Source organism: Peromyscus leucopus, chromosome 4 (genome assembly GCF_004664715.2).
Source record: "Peromyscus leucopus breed LL Stock chromosome 4, UCI_PerLeu_2.1, whole genome shotgun sequence".
In the NCBI taxonomy this organism is placed as follows: Eukaryota; Metazoa; Chordata; class Mammalia; order Rodentia; family Cricetidae; genus Peromyscus; species Peromyscus leucopus.
In genome coordinates this window covers 103,249,332-103,269,984 of record NC_051066.1, presented here as the reverse complement: position 1 = coordinate 103,269,984, position 20,653 = coordinate 103,249,332, and the positions used below count along the sequence as shown (strand labels likewise).

Genomic DNA, 20,653 nt, shown 5'->3' with positions numbered 1-20,653 from the left:
CTAGAAGTACTCAAATACAGAAGGTGAGGCCAGGCCCTGGGATCAAGACTGGGTTAAAGCCGGGCGGTGGTGGCGCACGCCTTTAATCCCAGCACTCGGGAGGCAGAGGCAGGCAGATCTCTGTGAGTTCGAGGCCAGCCTAGACTACCAAGTGAGTTCCAGGAAAAGGCACAAAGCTACACAGAGAAACCCTGTCTCGAAAAACCAAAAAGAAAAAGAAAAAAAAAAAACAATAAATAAATTAATAATTAAAAAAAAAATAGACTGGGTTCAAGACCCAAGCTCACCTATTTACTGGTTTGTTTATTTAGAGCTCCTTCCTATGCCTCCGGTTCCCTCATCATGAAATGCACTAAACAGTAACCCTTTCAAAGGACTGGTGGAGGAGGAAAGAAAACACTGATCCTGTGCTCAGCCAAGTCCTTAGAATACAGTGCCTGCTCTGTGAACAAGTCATTAATTTTAATGATGAAGTGCGGTCTCCATCAATGCCACCCGCTGGTTCAACACGGGAGCATCAGGAACAGCACCAACACACCATGGAAAGACCTTACTCTCCTGACCCTCCTAGGAAGAGATGCAGGCAGCAGAGCAAGTCTAACAGTCAACAGGACTTGTGGAAGAAAACTATTCCGGCAGGCCACAGCAGGCTGAGAAGGCCCAGGCCCACTAAGTGCCTGGTTCTCTACCAGCTGCACAAGACATTTATCACTAGGCAACCCTAAAAAGTGTGCATGGTCTGGACTGTGGTGGTGCACGCCTTTAATCCCAGCACTCCAGAGACAGAGGCAGGCTGATCTCTGTGAGTTCAAGGCCAGTGGGCTGGTCTACAGAGTGAGATCCAAGACAGCCAGGGCTGTTATACAGAAAACCCGTCTTGGGGATGGGAGCAGAGAAAAGGAGAAAAAAAAAAAGGCAGGCCTAGGGACCAAATATCTGAGACTCACACCTACCTTGAGTCTGGATGGGATTGAAGAAAGGAAATTTGTCTTGGTAAAGGCTCTCAAAAGCACTGTTTCTTAGAGCAGATACCGGCAATGGCTGCAGGTCCAACAGTTCAGTTGGAGGGGGGTACTTCTCTGGAAGGATCAGGTGCCGGAAAGAGACGGGCAGCTGGGTCTCACAAGCTGTCAGGGAAGAAATGGAAGGTTAGGGAGCATCCTCCAGCAGACCTCCACAGCGCTATCCACGAACACTAAAGACCTTAGGCTCTGTCTGTATCACTCTCTCCAGAGGCAAGCAGTCCACTACTATCTTTGGAGGGTATGTTCCTAGGGGACTCAGGAGACACTCACAGAGCCAGCGGTCAGACACCACTCGGATGAAGTACTGTGGGGGCAGTGGTTCGAAGACTGGGACGAAGAACGTAATAAGGTGCTCATCCTGGGCATATTTGGCCTTCAGCAGAAAATATTCATGGTGCAGAATCACCTCACTGTCCACATCCTCCACTAGAATCCAAAATGCCTCTGATGAACCATGGACCTGCCAACCCAAGCACCAGTGAAATCAGAACGAGCCAATGAGGGGATTCAGCAACTCCACCTCCCCCTCCCTAACCAACAAAACCTTGCCTTTTCATCCCACTGGAAATCTGGTGTGATAGTCAGCTCTACTTTCAGGGTGGAGCGTGTAATAGGCTGCAGGTGCACGGACAACTCCAACTTGGGGAAGAGATGGACGTACTTGTGGATGGTCTTCCCCATCTTTGGCATTCGGATAAGTTCACCTAGAGGAAGTAAAGGCATTGGGGCTGCTGTCTGGCCAGTCTAGCAACTCTGCAAACAGGGCTGTAGGGCAACTGTGGAAAAGGAGCAGATTCCACACCAGCAGACAGGTTCCCTGCTTTAGCCTCAGTGAGTACTAATGGTTCAAAGTCCTGAGTTGAAGAGGGAGCTGGTACAATAGCAGGATGCAAGCCGAGGGTACCAGTGCCCAGGGTCTAGGACCTGGGGAGTAGGAGTCTGACAGAGAAAGATGCCTGGGCTACAAGACAGGACAAGAACTTTACACACCTATCTCATTATGATTCAAGTCATAGAGCCGCTCAAAGGGGAAGTTTTTCTTCTCAATCTTCTTCACTACTTCCTCGGGAAGTTTACGGAACTGACGAAGAGGACACATGGACTGCCACCTATCCAGAAAGGAGACACAGCTAGTTCACTCTTTCTCTAGGGCTATGGACAGACCGCCTTCATCAGCTTCCAACGTTTTAGAATGACCACACAGACCCTATCATTAAAAATGTCGGAAACTGCCAGGAGACCAGACAGCCAATCCTGGTTGTTCTCCCCCACCTCCCCAGCCCTGCATTCTAGAAGGCACTGCCTTCTCAACTTTCACACAGGTTCGTGCCACATCTCAGCCAACAGGACTGGACATCAAACGCACTGAGGTCCAAACTCACGGAACAGCCTCTGGCTCTCTGAGCCCTTACATGCGTTTGTCGATCATCTTGCAGAGATTCAGGGTCTTATCTGTAAGCTGTGCCCAACCTCGGTTCAGAACAATTTCGAAGATTGCACGCATCAAGCGGCCAGCAGACTGAGGAAAGACAAATATTTCCATCGTGAAACCTCTGTGGCCTGTCTACCACGGCTTGACCATCACAAGATCTGATGCAATCACTCAGACCAATTCAGAAGCAAAAGTTTCTGTCTCCTACCCTTCCAGGTCAAGATAGAGTAATCAATAAAATATTTTGTCATTTTTTATGAACACCACAGCTACAATGGGGAGTCGTTTTTCTTGGAGAAGGTGACGTGCCCAGGGGATCTCTCTCTCCAAGCACCTTGAGAACTTCTCAGCACTCCGTAAGGCCTGTCCTTCCCATACGCCTAACTCAGCAGGAAGTGGCGGCAGGCAGCTGGCCCGCTGGGACAAGCAGAAGGCCCGCTGGGACAAAGGCCCGCTGGGACAAGCAGAAGGCCCGCCCTCTTCAAGGCCCACAGCCCCTCACTCGTGCAGCCGGCCCTCACCTGTGTCACGTACACCATGTCAGCCATCAGTGCAAAGCCTTCCAGTTTCAGCTGTGAGATGAAGGCTTGGAGGAGCACATTGATCTGCAAAGAAGCAAGGACAGCTAGCAAAGGCCCGTCACTGACAACCCCAGAAAGGAGTTGCATTTCTGCTCCACTGCATGTGCCCAACAGGACTTCCATAGTTCTTGATTTCCGTGTTACATCATCATTATTCCATATAAAGCATATGTGGGAAGGCAGCAGGGTAGGAAGATGGGAGGGGGCATAGTCAGTAGTACAGCCATGACAGGTCAACCCTAACACCCTCCAAAGAGTAGAGAGAATTGTGCATGTCCTTCATACACGAATTACCATGTATGAAACCAAGTTCAAAGTCCCCCTTTGGAAACTGAACACTCATGTCTGAAAGTGAAGAGGCGCTCACCTTAGCACTGGGTTCTTCGATGCTCTCCTTTACAGGGATGGGCACCCTCTCCAGCAACTTCTGCAGCTCCAGCTTCTCCTCCTGCCACAAGGAAAGACAGGCCATAGAAAATCCACAGGGCAGGCAAGGGTCAAGGAAAGAAGTCCTCCAGCAGCCTGGCAGGGGTCCCAACTCCTGTCCTGGCATGCTCCTAGGCTCACCTCTCTCACAGTGATGTTCTTGAACTCCGAGGACAAGGAGAACACTCGGAAAAGCTCAATCTCACTCAGAGTAGGCTTCAGCAGCTGGTTGTAGGTCTGCACAGTATCATTGGTGATATAGTAGTGACTAGCTATCCGACCAAGTTCTGTCACCTAGGAAGAAGGAAGACTCAGTACAAGGCTGACCAGTGATCAGCCCCCAACTTCTACACCAAGTGACTGTCTTAAGACGATTCCTTGTGGTACAACTGCCTGCCCAACACAAGTGACTCAGGCACAAAAAGAAATACGGCACAAGAAACTGACCTATGGAGAACTGATGCTCACATAAACCAAATGGCCGAATGACCTACCTCAACTCAAGCTTGGAGAACTATCTACCATTTTTAAAGTCGAAGGGCTGGAGAGATGGTTTAGTGAGAGATGGCTGCTCCTCCAGAACTGTGGTTCAATTTCTAGTACCCACATAGTGACTCACAATCCTCTCCAGTCCCAGAGCAGCCAGTGCCCTCCTCTGGCCTCTGGGAGGACCAGGCACAGCTGAGGCACACAGACACACACAGGCAAAACACTCATGCACAAACGTAAACAGTAACATTTTAAAACTAAGTAGAAATCTGAAAGTTAAATTCATAGCTCAAAGAGCACAATCTAATCCCCATCAGGACAACGGGTAATTAGACAGGCATTACAAAGATGTCTCAATTTTTGCTAAAACGTTCTCAAAAAGCCACATGCTAGTCACCTGAAAGTTGCCTGTTTTCTTGTCATACTTGACCAGATTGTTCTTGTCCAGCATCAAAGCAGCAGTGTGAACAAGATCTAGTCGGCGCTGGTCCAGCAAGAGATCTCCTTTGAGGTCATCATGAGAGATGCCATAGAGGGTCGGGGAGCGGAGCATTCGGATGTACAGGTAGGCGTAGCCCAGCCAGTTCACCGCATCCTGCAAGACAGCTCATGGTGTTTAGCATGAAGAGCTGCTAATTTCCAAAGAAAAGCCCCACAAATAGCCTGAACATTAATTCTCAAGCACAAGGACACAATTTACAGTGTCTTCTGGATGTTTTCAGTATTTCAATTAAGAAAAAACAACAACTTTTCAAGTATCTTAAACATAAACGAACTATCTGTCACAAACCCAAGGAGCTTGCCCTGCATGAGGTGTGGTGCAGAGCTGGAGACACGGCTGTTGGCCTCAGCATCCTCACAGGAGGCACACACTCCAAGTCTCTTGAAGCACAGAGGAAAAGTATAAGCTCCAAGTCACAGCCTGCCCTACCTTTGCGTTCTGGACGTTCCCCAGCACAATCTCGGCATTGAGCATGTCAGGCAGCTTGGATACCATCTGGCTCTCAATAGGAAGTTGCTGGTTGAGGAGAGAGAGGTAGTACTGTAGCTCTCCATGAGACGTGATGAGTATACCTTCACCCTTGGTGTCATACTGAGGTCGTCCAGCACGGCCCAGCATCTAAGCAGAAGCAATCAAAGAAAATGTCATAGCAGAGCTTTTGACAAGAGTCTACACACTTTAGAACTTGGCCGTGATCTGCCATCTTTCCACCATCCTTGTGCTCCAGGGACAGGATGCTCATCCCGTTGGGAAACATCTCAGAGGCTCTGTACCTGCAGAATGTCCAGTGCTCCCAGCTCTGTCCAACGCCCCTTCTCTGGACTGTACACCTGGGTGCCTTTGATGATGACCGTATGTGCAGGGAGATTTACACCCCAAGCCAGAGTTGCTGTGGAAACCAAAACCTGGAGAGGCAAAGGAGAGCAATGAGGGAAACATACACTACCACAGCAGGGCCACAGCCCTGGCTTGTCTGGCTTCTGAACTTAACTGGAGGTAGGAATGGATGTATCTCTCAGTGCTCAATGTGACACTGAAGCAAAAAAAAAGAGTTGCTTTAGTCCCTTCTATATTTAAGAATTAGCACTGGGCAGTGGTGGCACACACCTTTAAACCCAGCACTCAGGAGGCAGAGCCAGGCGGATCTCTGTGAGTTCAAGGCCAGCCTGGTCTATAGAGTGAGATCCAGGACAGGCACCAAAACTACACAGAGAAACCTGTCTTGAAAAAGAAAAAAAAAAAAAAAAAAAAAAAAAAAAAAAAAAAAAAAAAAAAAAGAATTAATATACCAAGGTTCCAAAGACACTTAAAGGTCAGAAACTTGTATTAATCGACTTAGTTACTAGACATTGGAAATCCACCATCCTGGAAGAGGAAAAGAATGTGGTCCTGACCTCATGAATTATAGTGTAAAGTTCTATGAAGCATCCATTGTCCCTGATGCGGTATATGAAGTGTGGGGAGAGACAGCATAACTACCACGACCTTCCAGCCTGGGCCAAATATCAAAAGTCTAGGGATGGAGAGTGGCTCAGTGGTTGGAGCAGGCACTACTCTTGCAGAGGACTGGGCTTCAGGGCCCAGGAACCAAAACTGCTCACAACAATATCTAACTCCAGCTCCAGGGGTCTAGTGCCCTCTTCTGGCCTCAGAAAGCACCTGCATGCATATAGTGCACATAAATCCATGCAAGACAGACAGACAGACAGACAGACAGACAGACAGACACACACACACACACACACACACACACACACAAATATACATATAAATGAATGTTAAAAAAAAAAAGTCCAAGGATCCCACCAAAGGCAGAGCTACTGATATTTCAGATGCTCTAGAGTCTACATGGCCTGCTCTTTCAAGTTTTGCCACTCCTCACCTGAATATGTTTGTCAGCAAAAAGATCTTCAACAAGTGTTCGATCAACTCTGGTCATGCCTGCATGATGAATAGCAAAGCCATAGGGCAAAAGATCCTTCAGCTCCAAGTTCTGTGAACAAAAAAAAGTCACAAAGTGAGGCCAGCCTCCCTATGGAACTCCTCCAGAGCCAAAGGAAACTTTCCACAGGAGCCCCCATAACTACATATAGTCACCTTTTACAAAAATGTATGGACTTATGTTTGTATGTATGTTTGTGTGTGGCAGGGGTGTGGAGGTCAGAGAAAAACCCACGGGAGTCAGTTCTCTCCCTCCACTATGTGAGTCCCTGAGATTGAACTCAGGCCATCAGTCTTGGCAACAGGCACCACCTTTATATGCTGAGTCATCCCCCTAGCCCTCAATTACTTTTAACCTATCTGAAACAGTAGCACTTGGTGCATATAGTCCCAAAGGAATCTATCCAGCAATACGGACCCAGTCACCAGACACAAGCCTGAAAAGCAGGTGGCCCCTTTTTACCTTGCACTGTTCTGCTTCTGTACGAAGGACTTCAGTGGAGGCAGAACCCTCTCGAAGAAACAGACCCAAGGTGTCCTTCTCCAGGCACATGTCACGGATTGCCCTGGCTGTCTTCCCAGTTTCTTTGCGAGAGTGGACAAACACCAGCACCTAAGGAGAATTGTGGTATAGCTAAGGCATGTGCTTTCAGCAGCAGCTCACACAGCACCAGGGTACCAGCTGCAGGAAGCAGAGGCTGCTCCACTCTAACTGGAAGCCATGATTTAGAAAGAGCTGACAGAAAAAAAACGCATGCTGGATTGGAAAAAGGTCTAACAAGGCTGACGCTACCCAAAGGGAAGCTGGGCATGGTGACTCCACCTAGAATTCCTGCACTGTAGGTTATGGCTAAGTCAGGCTAGTCTGACTACTCAGAGAGTTCAAGCCTAGCCCAGAATACACAGCAAAATCATGTCTCAAAGAACAAAACAGAACTCAAGGAAAAGGAATCTACCAAGGATAGTGACATGATCTTACAGCTGAGAAACTAATCTAACCCTAGAATTCTACCTTGAACAGCAAATTTAAATAGGCAGTGTATGACAATTCAGAGACCTCAACTAAGACTATGTTCAGAGGCTTAACAAGTCTAAGCCAAATGAAGATGTGTTTGTAAGATAATAGTAAAACTATGGGGCTGGAGAGATGGCACAGTAGTTAAAAGCACTGGCTGCTCTTCCAGAGGACCCAAGTTCAATTCCCAGCACCCACATGCAGCTTGCAACTGTCTGTAACTCCAGTTCCAGGGGATCTGACACCCTCACATGCAGGCAAAACAGCAATGCACATAAAATAAAAATAAATTTAAAAAAAAGATAATAGCAAAACAATTACATTATTTATAAAAAAAATTTAGGGAGTAAGTTTGAAACTAGCACCATATTATAAGGAATATAGTGCTCCTAAGATCTAGTGTCCTGAAGTCTTGTCCTATAAACTCCTGTGCTTTTTATCAGAAAAAGAAATGCATAACCTTACACTTCTTGCCTTATTTAACACTCCTAAGCTCTGTTCAACTTCCAAACAAAATGTGCTTTCATTAGTGTTCTGAGACAGGGTTTCACTATATATCCCTGGCTAGCCTGGAACTCACCATGCAGAGCACGCTGGCCTTGAACTCCAAGAGCTAGTAGTAAAGGCATGCACCATCATGCCCCACAGTGTGTTTGTTTTGTTGTTTTTTTGTTTTTTTTTTTTGTTGTTGTTGTTAATTATTTATTAATTTTGTGTGTGTAACATTCATGCACGCCACAGCACACCTATAGAGGTCAGAGGAGTTACCTTCCACCATGTGGTTTCTGGGGATCAGACTCAAGTCACCAGGCTTAGGGGCAAGCACTTTACCTGCAGAACCATCTCACTGGACTGCTTTCACTAGATTTTAATTTGCAGCTTTATTTTTGATATCTTTTTTTTTTTTTTTTTTTTTTCTTCTGTTTTTCAAGACAGGGTTTCTCTGTGTAGCTTTGGAGCCTGTCCTGGAACTCACTCTGTAGACCAGGCTGGCCTTGAACTCACAGAGATACACCTGCCTCTGCCTCCCGAGTGCTGAGATTAAAGGCGTGCACCACTACCGCCCAGCTCCTGTCTATATTTTAAGGCAATTTTTGTAGTAATAACTCATGTCATTTATGACCATTGGCAATTCATGCTATTACCTTTTCAATTTTGCTTATGTCAAAAACAGAAAAGGTTCAAGAAGCATCAACAGACCTGATTTTTTCCAGCATGTTCCATGATTTTCTCATAGACTATTTCATTCATGATCTGGAAACGCTTGATAGCTTTTTTCTCTGTGATGCCCACATATGTCTGTTCCAGAGGCACTGGGCGGAAGCTAGAAGTTCAAGAGTTACAGAAATGAGATTTCCAGCAGAGAATACTGTGGGGGAAAAAGTAACTTTCCATTGACCTAGAAGCAATAATGCTTTTTAAAATACACACAGGAACCCTAAAACTCATTTAGTGTGCTCCTTAGAGAAGGGAATAGAAAAGGAAGAATGCTTTGGTAACAAGTTTCCAGTCTCTTCTTATACCTGTTGTCAAAGTAGAAGAGGCCCTTGGCAGGGTCAACACGCAGAAAGGTCGCCACATCTTCATAGTTGGGGAGGGTAGCGCTGAGACCAATGAGTCGGACATCTTCTTGGGTCATCTCAATGTTTCGGATGGCCCTGGCCACCAAAGCTTCTAAGACAGGACCTCTGTCATCATGTAGAAGATGGATCTCATCCTAAGGAATCGAAAGACAGCAAACTGTACCAAAGCTATACCTCCACCCTTGAGACTAGTATGTTGTAGAAGTATATATAACCTAAGACCCTAATGAAGACAAAAAAGGGAGCCTCACGCCAGAGTCCTAAAGAACAAAGGCAGCTTTAGTAGGAATTAGCACTGACTGCTTAGACACTTGTGAGGCAGTCCTCCACTTTACCATGAATCTCCCTACAAATACATGATGGCTCTGACCAGGCTGGATCAATCAAGCCTTCACTTTTGGGAAGGTCTCTTCATCAAGAACAAAAACTTTACCAGGCTTCACTTACAGTAAGCTCACAGCAGTGCTTCTCAGATACAGTGAGCACTGGAAGACCTGGACATGTTGTGGAAATGTAAATAGAATGCACGAGTGTGGGCAGGCCAGGACTCAGCACTCCTAGGAAGCAGCTGTGCTGTAGGAGAGGCATGGAGGAGCAAGGCTCTAAAGAAGGGCTAGCAAACTTTTCTAAAAGGCCTGGACCTCAGGTACCACACATGCAATGCCACAGGCTTGTGAGCCACGTAACCCTTGTTACAGATACTCAATTCTGCCACAGCAACAACATGCAGGACAAGAGTAGCCAGAGATAATACAGAGACCAGTCCACATGACTGTGTTCAATAAAACAAGAATGTGATGCCACAGCTTGCCAACTCCCACTCTGAACACAGCATGAGCTACTTTCTTAGACCGTAATGAATCAACCCTCAGAGCCGGTGAAATGGCTCAGTGGGTAAAGGTACTTTACTGCCAACTCTGATGGCTTGAGCTTGATTCCAAGAACTCACACGCTGGACGGAGAGAACTGACTCTCACGAGTTGTACTCTCACCTACACTCATGTGCGTGCAACACACACACACACACACACACTACAATATCACAGAGAACAAATAAATGCAATTAAAAAAAAAAAAAAAAAAAAAAAAACACACAAGAATCAGCCGATCAGCCGGGCAGTAGTGGCACACACCTTTAATCCCAGCACTTGGGAGGCAGAGGCAGGGGGATCTCTGTGAGTTTGAGGCCAGCCTGGTTTACAGAGTGAGTTCCAGGACAGGCTCCAAAGCTACACAAAGAAACCCTGTCTCAAAAAAACAAAACAAAAAACGAATCAACACTTGGTTCAAAGTCCATTTCCTGTGGCTGCTTCTATGTACATGGAATGCAGTGACCCAATTCCTTACTTGTCTTGTGTGACAACAGATTATTCAGAAAGCATTTCAATGTTCTTGGGAGGACAGAATTATTTTTTGTGTTTCCATTTGATTCAAAATATTTCAGATTCTATAGCTAGGACTGCATAGAGAGACCCTGTCTCAAAACACGGAAAGAAAAAAAAAAGGTCATGGGACGTGGCAAACCTCATGTGCTGCCTGGGAGGGACGCTTCTGGGACATGCAGATTCTGGGCTAATGGTAACAGTAAAGCTCTCAATGGCTCTTATGAAGGAAAGTGCACAGAGAAAGGCCTTCAGAAACAGAACTGGTAAACACAGCAAATCCTCCCCTGTCAGAATACAGTCCAATAATGGAGCTGTGTGAGAATTCTGAGTCTCTTGTGAGAAAACAAGAGTCTGCTGACCTCAGTTTCCTCAAAATCACGGAACTGCTCTTGGACGTGTTCTGTGCTCCTCCCAGGTGTAGTGGGCAGGAGGGAGTTGACTTCCACTCTTGCTGGTCATGTGCCTCTAAGGGAAAATATGTTTTTGCCACGTATGGCTTGTCCTTGTGCCTGAATATCTTACTAAGGTGAATCTTCTTAACCCTCAGAGTATAAATTGCCCGATGCTCTGAATAAAGTTGGCTACTGCATGTGTCTTTAGTCCACCTCATTTTTAGGCCCTGCTCTCCCAGGTTCACCCCACCAACAAGAGCAGCAAACATTACCTGACCACAGCTGGTCTCTCCTTCCCTTTACTCTCCCCACTCACCAAGACAATGAGCCGCACCAGCTGAGTATAGGTACGCTCCCCGCCTTTGCGTGTGATGATGTCCCACTTCTCAGGGGTGCAGACGATGATCTGTGTGGCACTGATTTCTTCCTTGCACAGCTGGTGATCTCCAGTCAGCTCAGCAACGGTGATGCCATACGTGGCCAGGCGCTGGGGAAGAAAGGATCATCAGCAGTGACAAATGATGGGGCTGGAAGTGCAGCTCAGTGGCAGGGGCTTGACTAATGTGTGCAAAGTCAGGTAGATAGTGCTTGGCGGGCCTGGCAGCAGCTTCTGAGCTGGGGACTAGGAGAAGTTAAGTATCTGGTGAATAAGGAAAGATGAACAAATATTATTTAAACAAGTTCAGTTCCACTCAGGTAGATGAGGCAAAGGATCTCTAGGAGTCCTACATGAAGCAGGAAAATGGACACATATAGGAAAGTGGAACTAGAGTAACAACCCACAAGCTACCGACCATATTCATGTGCCAGAACTACTTTAAGATGCAATGACTCCAAAACCACTATGGAGATGATCAAAGAAAGATGGAGTCCATGTAAGAGAGGCCAAGATATTTTTGCTTCAGAAATTACTTGGGTCAAGTTCTACCTGGAAATGGCAAAAAACAACCAAAGATTCCCTAACCAAAGAAATAGTGACACATAGGCCCCTCCCCACTTCATGGACATCTTCGGCAAGTATCTTCTAAAGAAGCTGAGACTTACCTTTCCAAAGCTGCCCACCATCTCCTGCACCAAGGAGCGCATAGGAGCTATGTAGATGATCTTGAAGTCATCTACATTGATCGTGCCATCCATGTTGATGTGTTTCCCTATCTCTCGCAGCATACACATCAGGGCCACATTGGTCTTCCCAGCACCCTAGAGGCAGGTAGGTCAGAGACAAGGTCTGCTCATCTGCTTATGGCTATTGCCCTGACTTCCATGGGCTAGCACCAAAACGGAGAGAGAACTGACTGCTGGATTGCCCCTTGTCTTCCACAACAGAACAGAGAATGGCCAGGCATGGTAGGCCACCCCTTTAATCCCAGCACTGGGGGGGGGGGGGGGGGGGGACAGAGGCAGAGATAGATAGGCAGGCAGACCTCTGTAAGCTTAAGGGCAGCCTGTTCTACATAGTGAGTACTAGGATAGCCAGGGCCTACATAGTGAGACCCTACCTCAAAAAAACACAAAGAATAGAGCCTAGTATAAAGATTAAGATTCAACTTGCCACCCAAACTTTCCAGGACAGAGAAATCAGGCAGGACAATGCTTACAGTAGGAGCACACAGCAGCAGATTCTCATCTGTCTCCAGGGCAGCACGGTAGAGTTTACTCTGGATCCGGTTCAGTGTTTTGAAGCCCTCAAATCCTGCCTGGGCATACTTTGGCAGCTTCTCCACAGGAAGCAGTTGCTAGAGGAAGAAATATCCCCACACTTTATGCTATGGATCCTCCAGCAGGCTGTTCATTTTTGTAAGATTTCTTATAAAATTATCATTCTTGTAAGATTACCATATCATTTTGTGATTCCCCATAACTTTATTCCCTGGCAATCACTGTTCATAATTCTCCATTATAAACCTATCCAGAGAGATCACTATTACTTCCTTGTCTCAGAATGAGAAAACTCTGGAACAGTTTCCACCTCCAGAATATTTTATCCTTGAGACAAGGTAACATTTTTAGTCCATGGCTAAAAGCCAAACTAGAAAAGAAGAGACAGAACAGAACTGAGAACAGCAGTTCACTCACTTCTTCTGAGCCGAAGGGCTTGGGCTTCAAGGCAGGCACATGCACCTCCTCATAGCCCTTCCGCTGGCGTCGGAAGGACCCATCAGGAAGCTGGCAGCGCTTGTTGGCCATGAAGTGGCTCCCTTGTGTAAAAACAAGGTCCTCCAAATCCAGGACCTGACGTGGAGCCAGAGCCTATGAACAGGGAAACAGTGACAGGCTGAGCAGGTGAGCTTCCCATCCTCCACAGCCTGGGAATAGCCCAGCACTCACCTCTCCACCTTGGTCCAAATCCATGGTCTCTAGATCTGTGTCCATTCGGGACTGACGGACTCTCTCTCTCCGGGACCTTTCTTCCTAAAGCAGGGAAAGAGAAAAGCACAATGATCATCACTCCCCTGGGTTCTCGTCCCTTCTGGGTTGGGTTTCACTCACAGGTGCTACCTTGTGTGTCCCCAAACCCAAAGATACCGCAAAAAAAAAAAAAAAAAAAAGAAAAAACCACAATGAAGGTGCAATGTTCTAAAGAGGATGTCAGAGGTAGACAGTCTACAATTGCCCATAGAAGTTTAAGTTCTATATTAAGCATGTTCCTTTCCTGGACTGTAATCAACAGGTCCCCACGGTGCTAGGTGAAGATAGTACCACAACCATAACGATGCCTGTGCTGACTCGACTTTGCACCTGACAAACTCCAGGGAACCAAAGACATGCTTTACCTCATACACTATGGGGTGAGAAAGAAAACAAACCAGGACTCACTCTGATCAGGTCTTCCTTCTCAGTCTCATGGAGCTGATAGAGGAACTTGGAAAGCTCTGGGTCAGCTTCCATCTTTCCCATGATCCTTTCCTTCTCAGCTTCACTCTGAGCACTGGCCAACAAGGTACAGTATAAAACTGCCCAACACGATAGGGACAGAGAGAAAGTGAAAAAGAGAGAATGAAATAACGTTTATTCCTGAGCAAAAAGAAGGCAATTAAATGCTGAAGCCAAAGAAGCAACACAATCTACTCACAATTGAATGTATGGACAGACAGACCCCCTCCCCGACACACACACAATCCAGCCACAATTGAATGTACACACACACACACACACAGCAAGCAAGAAAAGTGCACCATCTACTCACTCATCATCCTGTGCTGCCGCAACACTTTAATGAAGTCAAAAGTGTTAAAACCAAGGAGCAGAACCAGTTGGTTCTCACATTCCCGGTCATCACTTGCTGTCTGGAGAGAGCGAATGACACCAACAGTAAGAACACAGCCACCTGCTACTTCAGACACTGTCGCTGCACTGGTGGTAAGGACAGCTGTCTTCTAAACACTGACCCTTTCTGACAAGACACGTGGAATAGAAATACCACCCTGGCCATACCTTCAAAATCTCCAACACCTCATCTGCTTTCTTCTGCGACACAATGGCATCATCATAGAAACGACTGAGCTGTCGCTGGAGCCAGAATGCATCAATATCCCGAGGGTGTAAATCCTTCTTCTTCGAACTCATCAGCTCTCCCGAGGCTACGAGCTGAGGAGGAAAGCAGGCACTGGGCTCACTAGGTCTCTTAATCATTAACATCATGCAACAACCTTACCCGTCATGCCACAGGCTACCTTCTAAGACCTTTCCGGAAGGAAACAACTCTAGTACACTGAATTCAGGTGCACATCATACTAAGATTTCAGTAACCCACATATTTGAGAAGAGTAACAACTGACTAAAATCCTAAGAAAATGAAAATGCTAAATGTTTAAGGCTCAAACTGGGCTTGGTAGAACATCTGTAATCCCAGTACTGAGGAGGCTGATGCAGGAGATTCCAAACTCCAGATCAGTCTGAGCTGTCCATCAAGTTCTATCTCAGAAAACACCACACACACACACACACACACACACACACACACACACACACACACACCCCTCAGGTTAGTTGCTCCAGGCCTGCATGGGTAAGTGTTAAGTCCAGCCTGGTCAACTTAGTGAGTCCCTTTCTCAAAATAAAAGAAAAAAAAAATTAAGTTTCTTTAAAGCCTGGAGCTATGTAACTCACTGCTGGAGCATTTATCATGCACAAGACAGTAAGTTCAACCCCCAGGACAACAAACATACAAAAATACTCTAATACTGTTGTCTTTGCAGTATTATCTACATATCAAATTTAAAAAAATCAAATATCCATCAAAAGAAAATCTGGAAGACAGGCACGGGCATGCCTATAATCTCAACACTTGAGAGCAAGACATCAAAAGTTTGAGACCAGCCTGGGCTGCAGAGCAAGTTCCTGTCTCAAAACAACAAAAGGCTCCACAACCCAAAAAGATGAGAATCGGTCAGTAGTGGAGCACTTGTCTAGCATGCCCAAACCCTGGGTTCAATTCCTGGTACTGCCTCCACCCCACAAAAAAAAACAACAGAAAACAAAAAACAAGCATAGCCCAGTGTGTTTTTTAGTAGGAGAAGTGCTACACCCAGAAATGAGCTGGCTTACAGCAGACAGAGACTGCACTTACATTAGCCGAGAGGGTGCAGCGCACAACAGCCTCATCTCCTTCCATGTCATCATCAGAAGCTTCTTCTCGGACTTCCCCATACACATCTTCATCACCTTCCTACGGAGACAACCCCAATCTCCACTTACTACAGCCCAAGGCAGTAACGGCAGCTGTTGTGAGGTCATGATCGCAACAGCTGTGTTGTGCCCAGAGGATGGCAGTTTCCAGTTCTTCGCCCCAGGTTTCTGTTCTATCTGGTTTATTATTCACTGTTAATTTACAACTAGTAGTTTATTAAGCTAGGGATTTCAGTACATGAGACAGGCCCCCATCACCTTGGTAACTTCACAAAACAGATGGGATACATTTATTTCATCACTCACCTCCTCATCAGACTCAAATTGTACATTCACACCATAGGTCTCATCAATGTTGTCATCTGAGGGGATAAGGAACCACAAAAAGAGGGCAGTGATTAGCAGATACTTGAACCCATTTCCTCAACTGCCTGGTTTGTTTATTCTCAGGCTGGAAACACAGACATAAACAACATGAAAGCCAGCACCCAGGCCTCTCCAACCTGCCAACCTGGATTCTGCCCTGCTCTGCTTCTTCAGCTCCTAAATCCTCCCTGCTCTCTCCCACATTCTACACAATAAGTCCCAGAATAAGAAATGGCTTCCAGGGCTGAAGAGATAGCTCAACCATTAAATGCTTAGGCTCACAACCAAAACCAAGAAATGGCTGCTGGAATCAAGGGATTCTAGTGTCAGTTTGTCCTCTCTCTCTCTCTGTCTCTCTCTCTCTGTCTCTCTCTCTCTCTCTCTCTCTCAAAGTTGGGGTTTTCTATGGAGCCCTGGCAGACCTAGAACTTGCTATATAGACCAGGCTGACTTGTTGGGATTATAAGGCTGTGCCAACAATCTGGCATATTAGCCATTCTCTTCAAGCAACATAAAATAGGTTATAAAAACAATGCTATTCTGAAATTTTAACAATGATGCTGATGCCCTCATTAAGAAAGGCCAACGACCACAAAATATGATCAGGACACAAAGGGCTCAAGTACCCATATTCTGGATCTCCTTGTCTCCACCGTAGTCTGTGATCTTTTTGCCCAAGTTCACTAGCACATGGTATCTGGTATCATCTGTCTGACCCAGCAGCAGGTCAATCTCCCTTCTTCTCTCCTTGTCTCGAAGCTTTTCATTCTTCAGGACAGCCAGAACTTCATCAGCTGCCCCACAAAGGATATCACGAGGCTAAAGAAAAAAATACAAACAACATTTACTACAACGATATGTAGAAGGAAACTGACCAGATTTGTGACTTTATATAGGAAATAAAGAAGCATGTATCTTCAAAACTACAGGAGCTGGAGAGGTGGCTCAAAAGTTAAGAGCACTTGTTGCTCTTGCAGGGGACCTGGGTTCAATTCCCAACACCCACATGATGGCTCAAAAAATTGTAACTCAAGTTCCAGGAAATCTGATGCCTTCTTCTGATCTCCAGGGGCACCAGACACAAATGATGCACATGTATACATGTAGGCAAAACAGTCATACACATGAAAAGTAATTTAAAGAACAAGAAAAAAAGAAAAGGAAGAAAATCTGCAGTATCCCAGGCTTTGACCACATTCATCAACCAGATACAGTGGCATGTGCCTGTAATCCTAGCACTTGGGAAGAAGCAACAAAACCAGAAGTTCACAGTCATTCTTGAATACACATTTGAGTTTGAGGTCAGCCTAAGCTACATGAGACTTTATCTCACACAAACAAAATAAAATTTAAAAAGACAGCTGGGCAGTGGTGGCACACAGCTTTAATCCTAGCACTCAGGAGGCAGAGGCAAGAGGATCTCTGAGTTTGAGGCCAGCCTGGGCTACAGAAAGAAATCTTGTCATCTACAGAGAGAAACCCTGTCTTGAAAATAAAACAAACAAACAAACAAAAATTAAAAACTATAGGAAGCTGCTGAGGATTTAGCACAGTGGTACCACATGTACTTAAAATGCTTGCGATCCTAGAGTCAGTCCCCAGAAAGGAGGCGGGGAGGGAGGAACACTAGGTAGGGAGGTGTTCTTCAGAACCGGAACAAACACTACATCTCTATGTAACACTGCATTCCTTATCATACACTCACTAATTTGTTACACTCATTCTATCAAAGAGAACTCATAAAGGCTCCCAATCTAATCCTAAGTGTGCAATGGTTCAGGGCAGATTTTGGATAGTGACCACTTGGATTCATGTTCTGACTGACAAATGCTATCTCTTTGACTTAAGTATCTCATGTTTCTCTTCTATAAAATTGAAAATGAATGTTAATAGCACATATTCACAGTCAACGTTCTGTTCTGCATACAATAAGTGCTCAGGAAGTATTAGCCATTTCTGCAAAAATGATATTGCCCTCTGTTCCCTGCTGGGAAAATCCAGATTAAGATTCTTCTGGTTGAACTAGCAAGATGGCTCCGCAGGTAGGGTACTTTCCACCAAGCACAACAATTTAAGTTTGATCTCTGAGTCTCACACACACAGTTAAGAAAGGACCAACTCGGGTTGGGGATTTAGCTCAGTGGTAGAGCGCTTGCCTAGCAAGCACAGGCCCTGGGTTTGGTCCTCAGCTGTGGGAGAAAAAAAAAAAAGGACCAACTCTGAAAGTTGTCCAGACTTCCACATGCATGCAGTAACACACACACAGAATATATGTAACTATGTAACTAACAATTTAACCAAAATATTTATGGTATCACCCTCTCTCTTTCCAAACACAAGGTCTTATCTTCTGGTTCCAGTCTCACCTGGTCTCCAAGAGCAGCCTGGATGAAGCTGAGCAGCACCTCATAGGTCTCCCGAGTCTCTTTAGTTTTGGGCTTATAGATGATGCCCACCATTTCATCAATGCCCTCTGAGAGCAGGGTATAACCTTTCATCTTGTTGATGTCGTGCCGGTCCTCATCACGCTTTCTTCTCCTAATGGACACATAATATGATGCTGAATGGGAGAACTTTCCCTTCCCAAGCCAAGTTTACCCTTTCTGTACATCTAACATGTGCAGGCAGGAACAGGAGTCAAAATAAGTAATTCCTACTTGACCTTAATCACTTGAATAAGCATTTCTTTATCCTCAGGAGGAGATTATATAATGGTATTTCGACTAGTTTTTACTGTTTGAAGCTAGGCTCCATGGGAATCTACTTCTAGTGACTCCTAGTAAATGACTAGAAAAGAAGCCAGATTCTGAGTGAAGGGTCAAGGAACAATGTTTCTTCTCAAATCTCAACAACTCTTCTCAATTATAACCACTCAAACTAAACAGGGCCTGGGCACTGTTAAGACTCCACAGAAAGAGAGGAGAAAGAAAACAGAGAACATGGAACTTTCTAAATGAATCGACCAAGATGAAAAGAGGAGGAACAACAAAACAAAGGCACCGGGAAGTGGCAACCATAGGAAGGAGTCGGGGACTAACCAGGGTCTTGACAACCGCTGGTGATGGGCCTGGAGAGAAGCCTCAAGTAGTGAGGAGCTAACTTCTGCTTCTGGAGAGACCAGAGCTCAGTTGCCAGTCCCCACACTGGGTAGCTCACAACTGCCTCAAACTCCAGCTCCAGGGGATCCCAAACCACCTTCTGGCCTTCACAGGCATTTGCATGCATGTCCACATTACACCCCCCCACCACCCCTCCCCCCCCCCCCCCCCCCCCCCCCCCCCCCCCCCCCACCACCCCCCCCCCCCCCCCCCCCCCCACCACCACCACCACCACACCACCACCACCACCACCACCACCACCTCCACCACCACCCACCACCACCACCATAATTAAAAATAAAACAAAACAAGGCCAGGCAGTGGTGGCGCACGCCTTTAATCCCAGCACTCGGGAGGCAGAGCCAGGCGGATCTCTGTGAGTTCGAGGCCAGCCTGGGCTACCAAGTGAGTTCCAGGAAAGGCACAAAGCTACACAGAGAAACCCTGTCTCGAAAAACAAAACAAAACAAAACAAAAAAAAAGTATTTTTTTAAATTAGCATCCATCTATGAATCAGAAACAAAAGTATCAATAGATTTTGTTTCACTTCATTGCACCCAAATCCAAAGAAGTTTTAAACCTTGCAGAGGTTTTCACTGTGTTGTACAAACGTCACTAATCCTCCAAGGGAACTTCAACAAAACTACTGCTCAAATGCTAAAGATGAGCTTTAGAGCTTTAGATTAGAAGGAAAATATAACATCCCCTTGGTACCTACTTGGCCCGTCTTTCCTCCTGCATTTGTGGTTTGGTCCGTTGAGCCTTATCTCCCATACGGGTTCCCTCTAACTTCCCAACCAGGGACAGAACCTCTCCTGTCGGCTCATCCCGGCGGGTCCGGTCGATAAGAGAGCGGTCAGCTTGGAGCACAAGATTTGAGTTCTGAAAAGATCACACTTTATCAAATATGTAAAGTTTCGATTTTTGTTACCACAGTGACACCAGAAGATGGAAAAATACTGGAATAAAAGAATAATCCCCTTAAGAAGAAATAGCATCATATAACGCTATGTGCAAGCACTGGACTGGTAAAGTGAACGATCAACGTTCCTAACAGTATCCATAATAACTCACATTTAGGTAAAGTGTTGAGCAGATTGGGGATAACGAGTAGAAGGGACGGGTTTAGCGCTAAGAAGACTTGGGGGGGGGGGGCCTAAACTCCACTGGGGTTATTCCGCCGTGTTTTAATCCAGCCTTCACCCAGATCTGCTTTCCCCCCCCGAGGTTGTGGCTATCCACGGCCTCCCTCGCCCGCAGCCCTCCTCCGCGTCTTCACGCACCGCCTTGTACTCGTACTGCAGACTGCGGGCAGTCACATCCGCCATGTCGGCCGATGCTGCGGGGACTCAGGGTTCCACTCTTCCACACGCTGCGAACCGCCTCGACAAACCGCTCCGGTCCAGCAGGCACGACGCGGGACAAACGTACGGGACGGAGAAAAGATACGGACTTCCTTCCGCTTCCGGGACGCACGCGGGAAAAGCGATACTTTCCGGTGGATACGCACGGCTTCTGGGCGGAGTTTGCGGACAGTAGTACATCCGGGTCACGGGTTCCGTGACCGACGGGACACACGCTCCTGCGGACTATGGTTCCCAGGACGAATACGCATTGCGAAGCCAATGTGATGTGAAAAGACCCGTTCGGCAATACTTTTTGCTTTCTCAGACCAGCCGTCACCTGCAGACAAACGGAAGCTTAAGAGGTCCGTTTGTTAAGGTTTTAAGGAAGCTGGAAGGACAAATTTAACTTATATGTCTAATAACTGACTGGATTTTTCTTCTGC

At 46.3% G+C, this 20,653-nt stretch overlaps 1 protein-coding gene across 1 annotated transcript in view; it reads right to left on the bottom strand.

Annotated features, from left to right (window-relative positions):
* Snrnp200 (small nuclear ribonucleoprotein U5 subunit 200) overlaps nucleotides 1-20,192 on the bottom strand; it is a 28,436-nt gene extending 8,244 nt beyond the window's left edge. The window contains exons 1-29 of the mRNA XM_028892715.2: nucleotides 20,148-20,192; nucleotides 19,583-19,746; nucleotides 18,133-18,304; nucleotides 16,393-16,585; nucleotides 15,707-15,762; nucleotides 15,342-15,440; nucleotides 14,207-14,359; nucleotides 13,959-14,058; nucleotides 13,589-13,725; nucleotides 13,100-13,183; nucleotides 12,848-13,021; nucleotides 12,370-12,507; nucleotides 11,816-11,971; nucleotides 11,088-11,258; nucleotides 8,935-9,128; nucleotides 8,612-8,735; nucleotides 6,860-7,009; nucleotides 6,338-6,448; nucleotides 5,229-5,360; nucleotides 4,885-5,073; nucleotides 4,351-4,548; nucleotides 3,606-3,758; nucleotides 3,406-3,486; nucleotides 2,979-3,062; nucleotides 2,438-2,544; nucleotides 2,016-2,134; nucleotides 1,575-1,729; nucleotides 1,296-1,485; nucleotides 954-1,127 (exon numbers count right to left, since the gene is read on the bottom strand). Coding sequence (XP_028748548.1) covers nucleotides 954-1,127; nucleotides 1,296-1,485; nucleotides 1,575-1,729; nucleotides 2,016-2,134; nucleotides 2,438-2,544; nucleotides 2,979-3,062; nucleotides 3,406-3,486; nucleotides 3,606-3,758; nucleotides 4,351-4,548; nucleotides 4,885-5,073; nucleotides 5,229-5,360; nucleotides 6,338-6,448; nucleotides 6,860-7,009; nucleotides 8,612-8,735; nucleotides 8,935-9,128; nucleotides 11,088-11,258; nucleotides 11,816-11,971; nucleotides 12,370-12,507; nucleotides 12,848-13,021; nucleotides 13,100-13,183; nucleotides 13,589-13,725; nucleotides 13,959-14,058; nucleotides 14,207-14,359; nucleotides 15,342-15,440; nucleotides 15,707-15,762; nucleotides 16,393-16,585; nucleotides 18,133-18,304; nucleotides 19,583-19,746; nucleotides 20,148-20,192 — 4,003 coding nt within the window. The remainder of the gene's footprint in view (nucleotides 1-953; nucleotides 1,128-1,295; nucleotides 1,486-1,574; nucleotides 1,730-2,015; nucleotides 2,135-2,437; nucleotides 2,545-2,978; nucleotides 3,063-3,405; nucleotides 3,487-3,605; nucleotides 3,759-4,350; nucleotides 4,549-4,884; nucleotides 5,074-5,228; nucleotides 5,361-6,337; nucleotides 6,449-6,859; nucleotides 7,010-8,611; nucleotides 8,736-8,934; nucleotides 9,129-11,087; nucleotides 11,259-11,815; nucleotides 11,972-12,369; nucleotides 12,508-12,847; nucleotides 13,022-13,099; nucleotides 13,184-13,588; nucleotides 13,726-13,958; nucleotides 14,059-14,206; nucleotides 14,360-15,341; nucleotides 15,441-15,706; nucleotides 15,763-16,392; nucleotides 16,586-18,132; nucleotides 18,305-19,582; nucleotides 19,747-20,147) is intronic.
* Nucleotides 20,193-20,653: the final 461 nt, after the last annotated feature.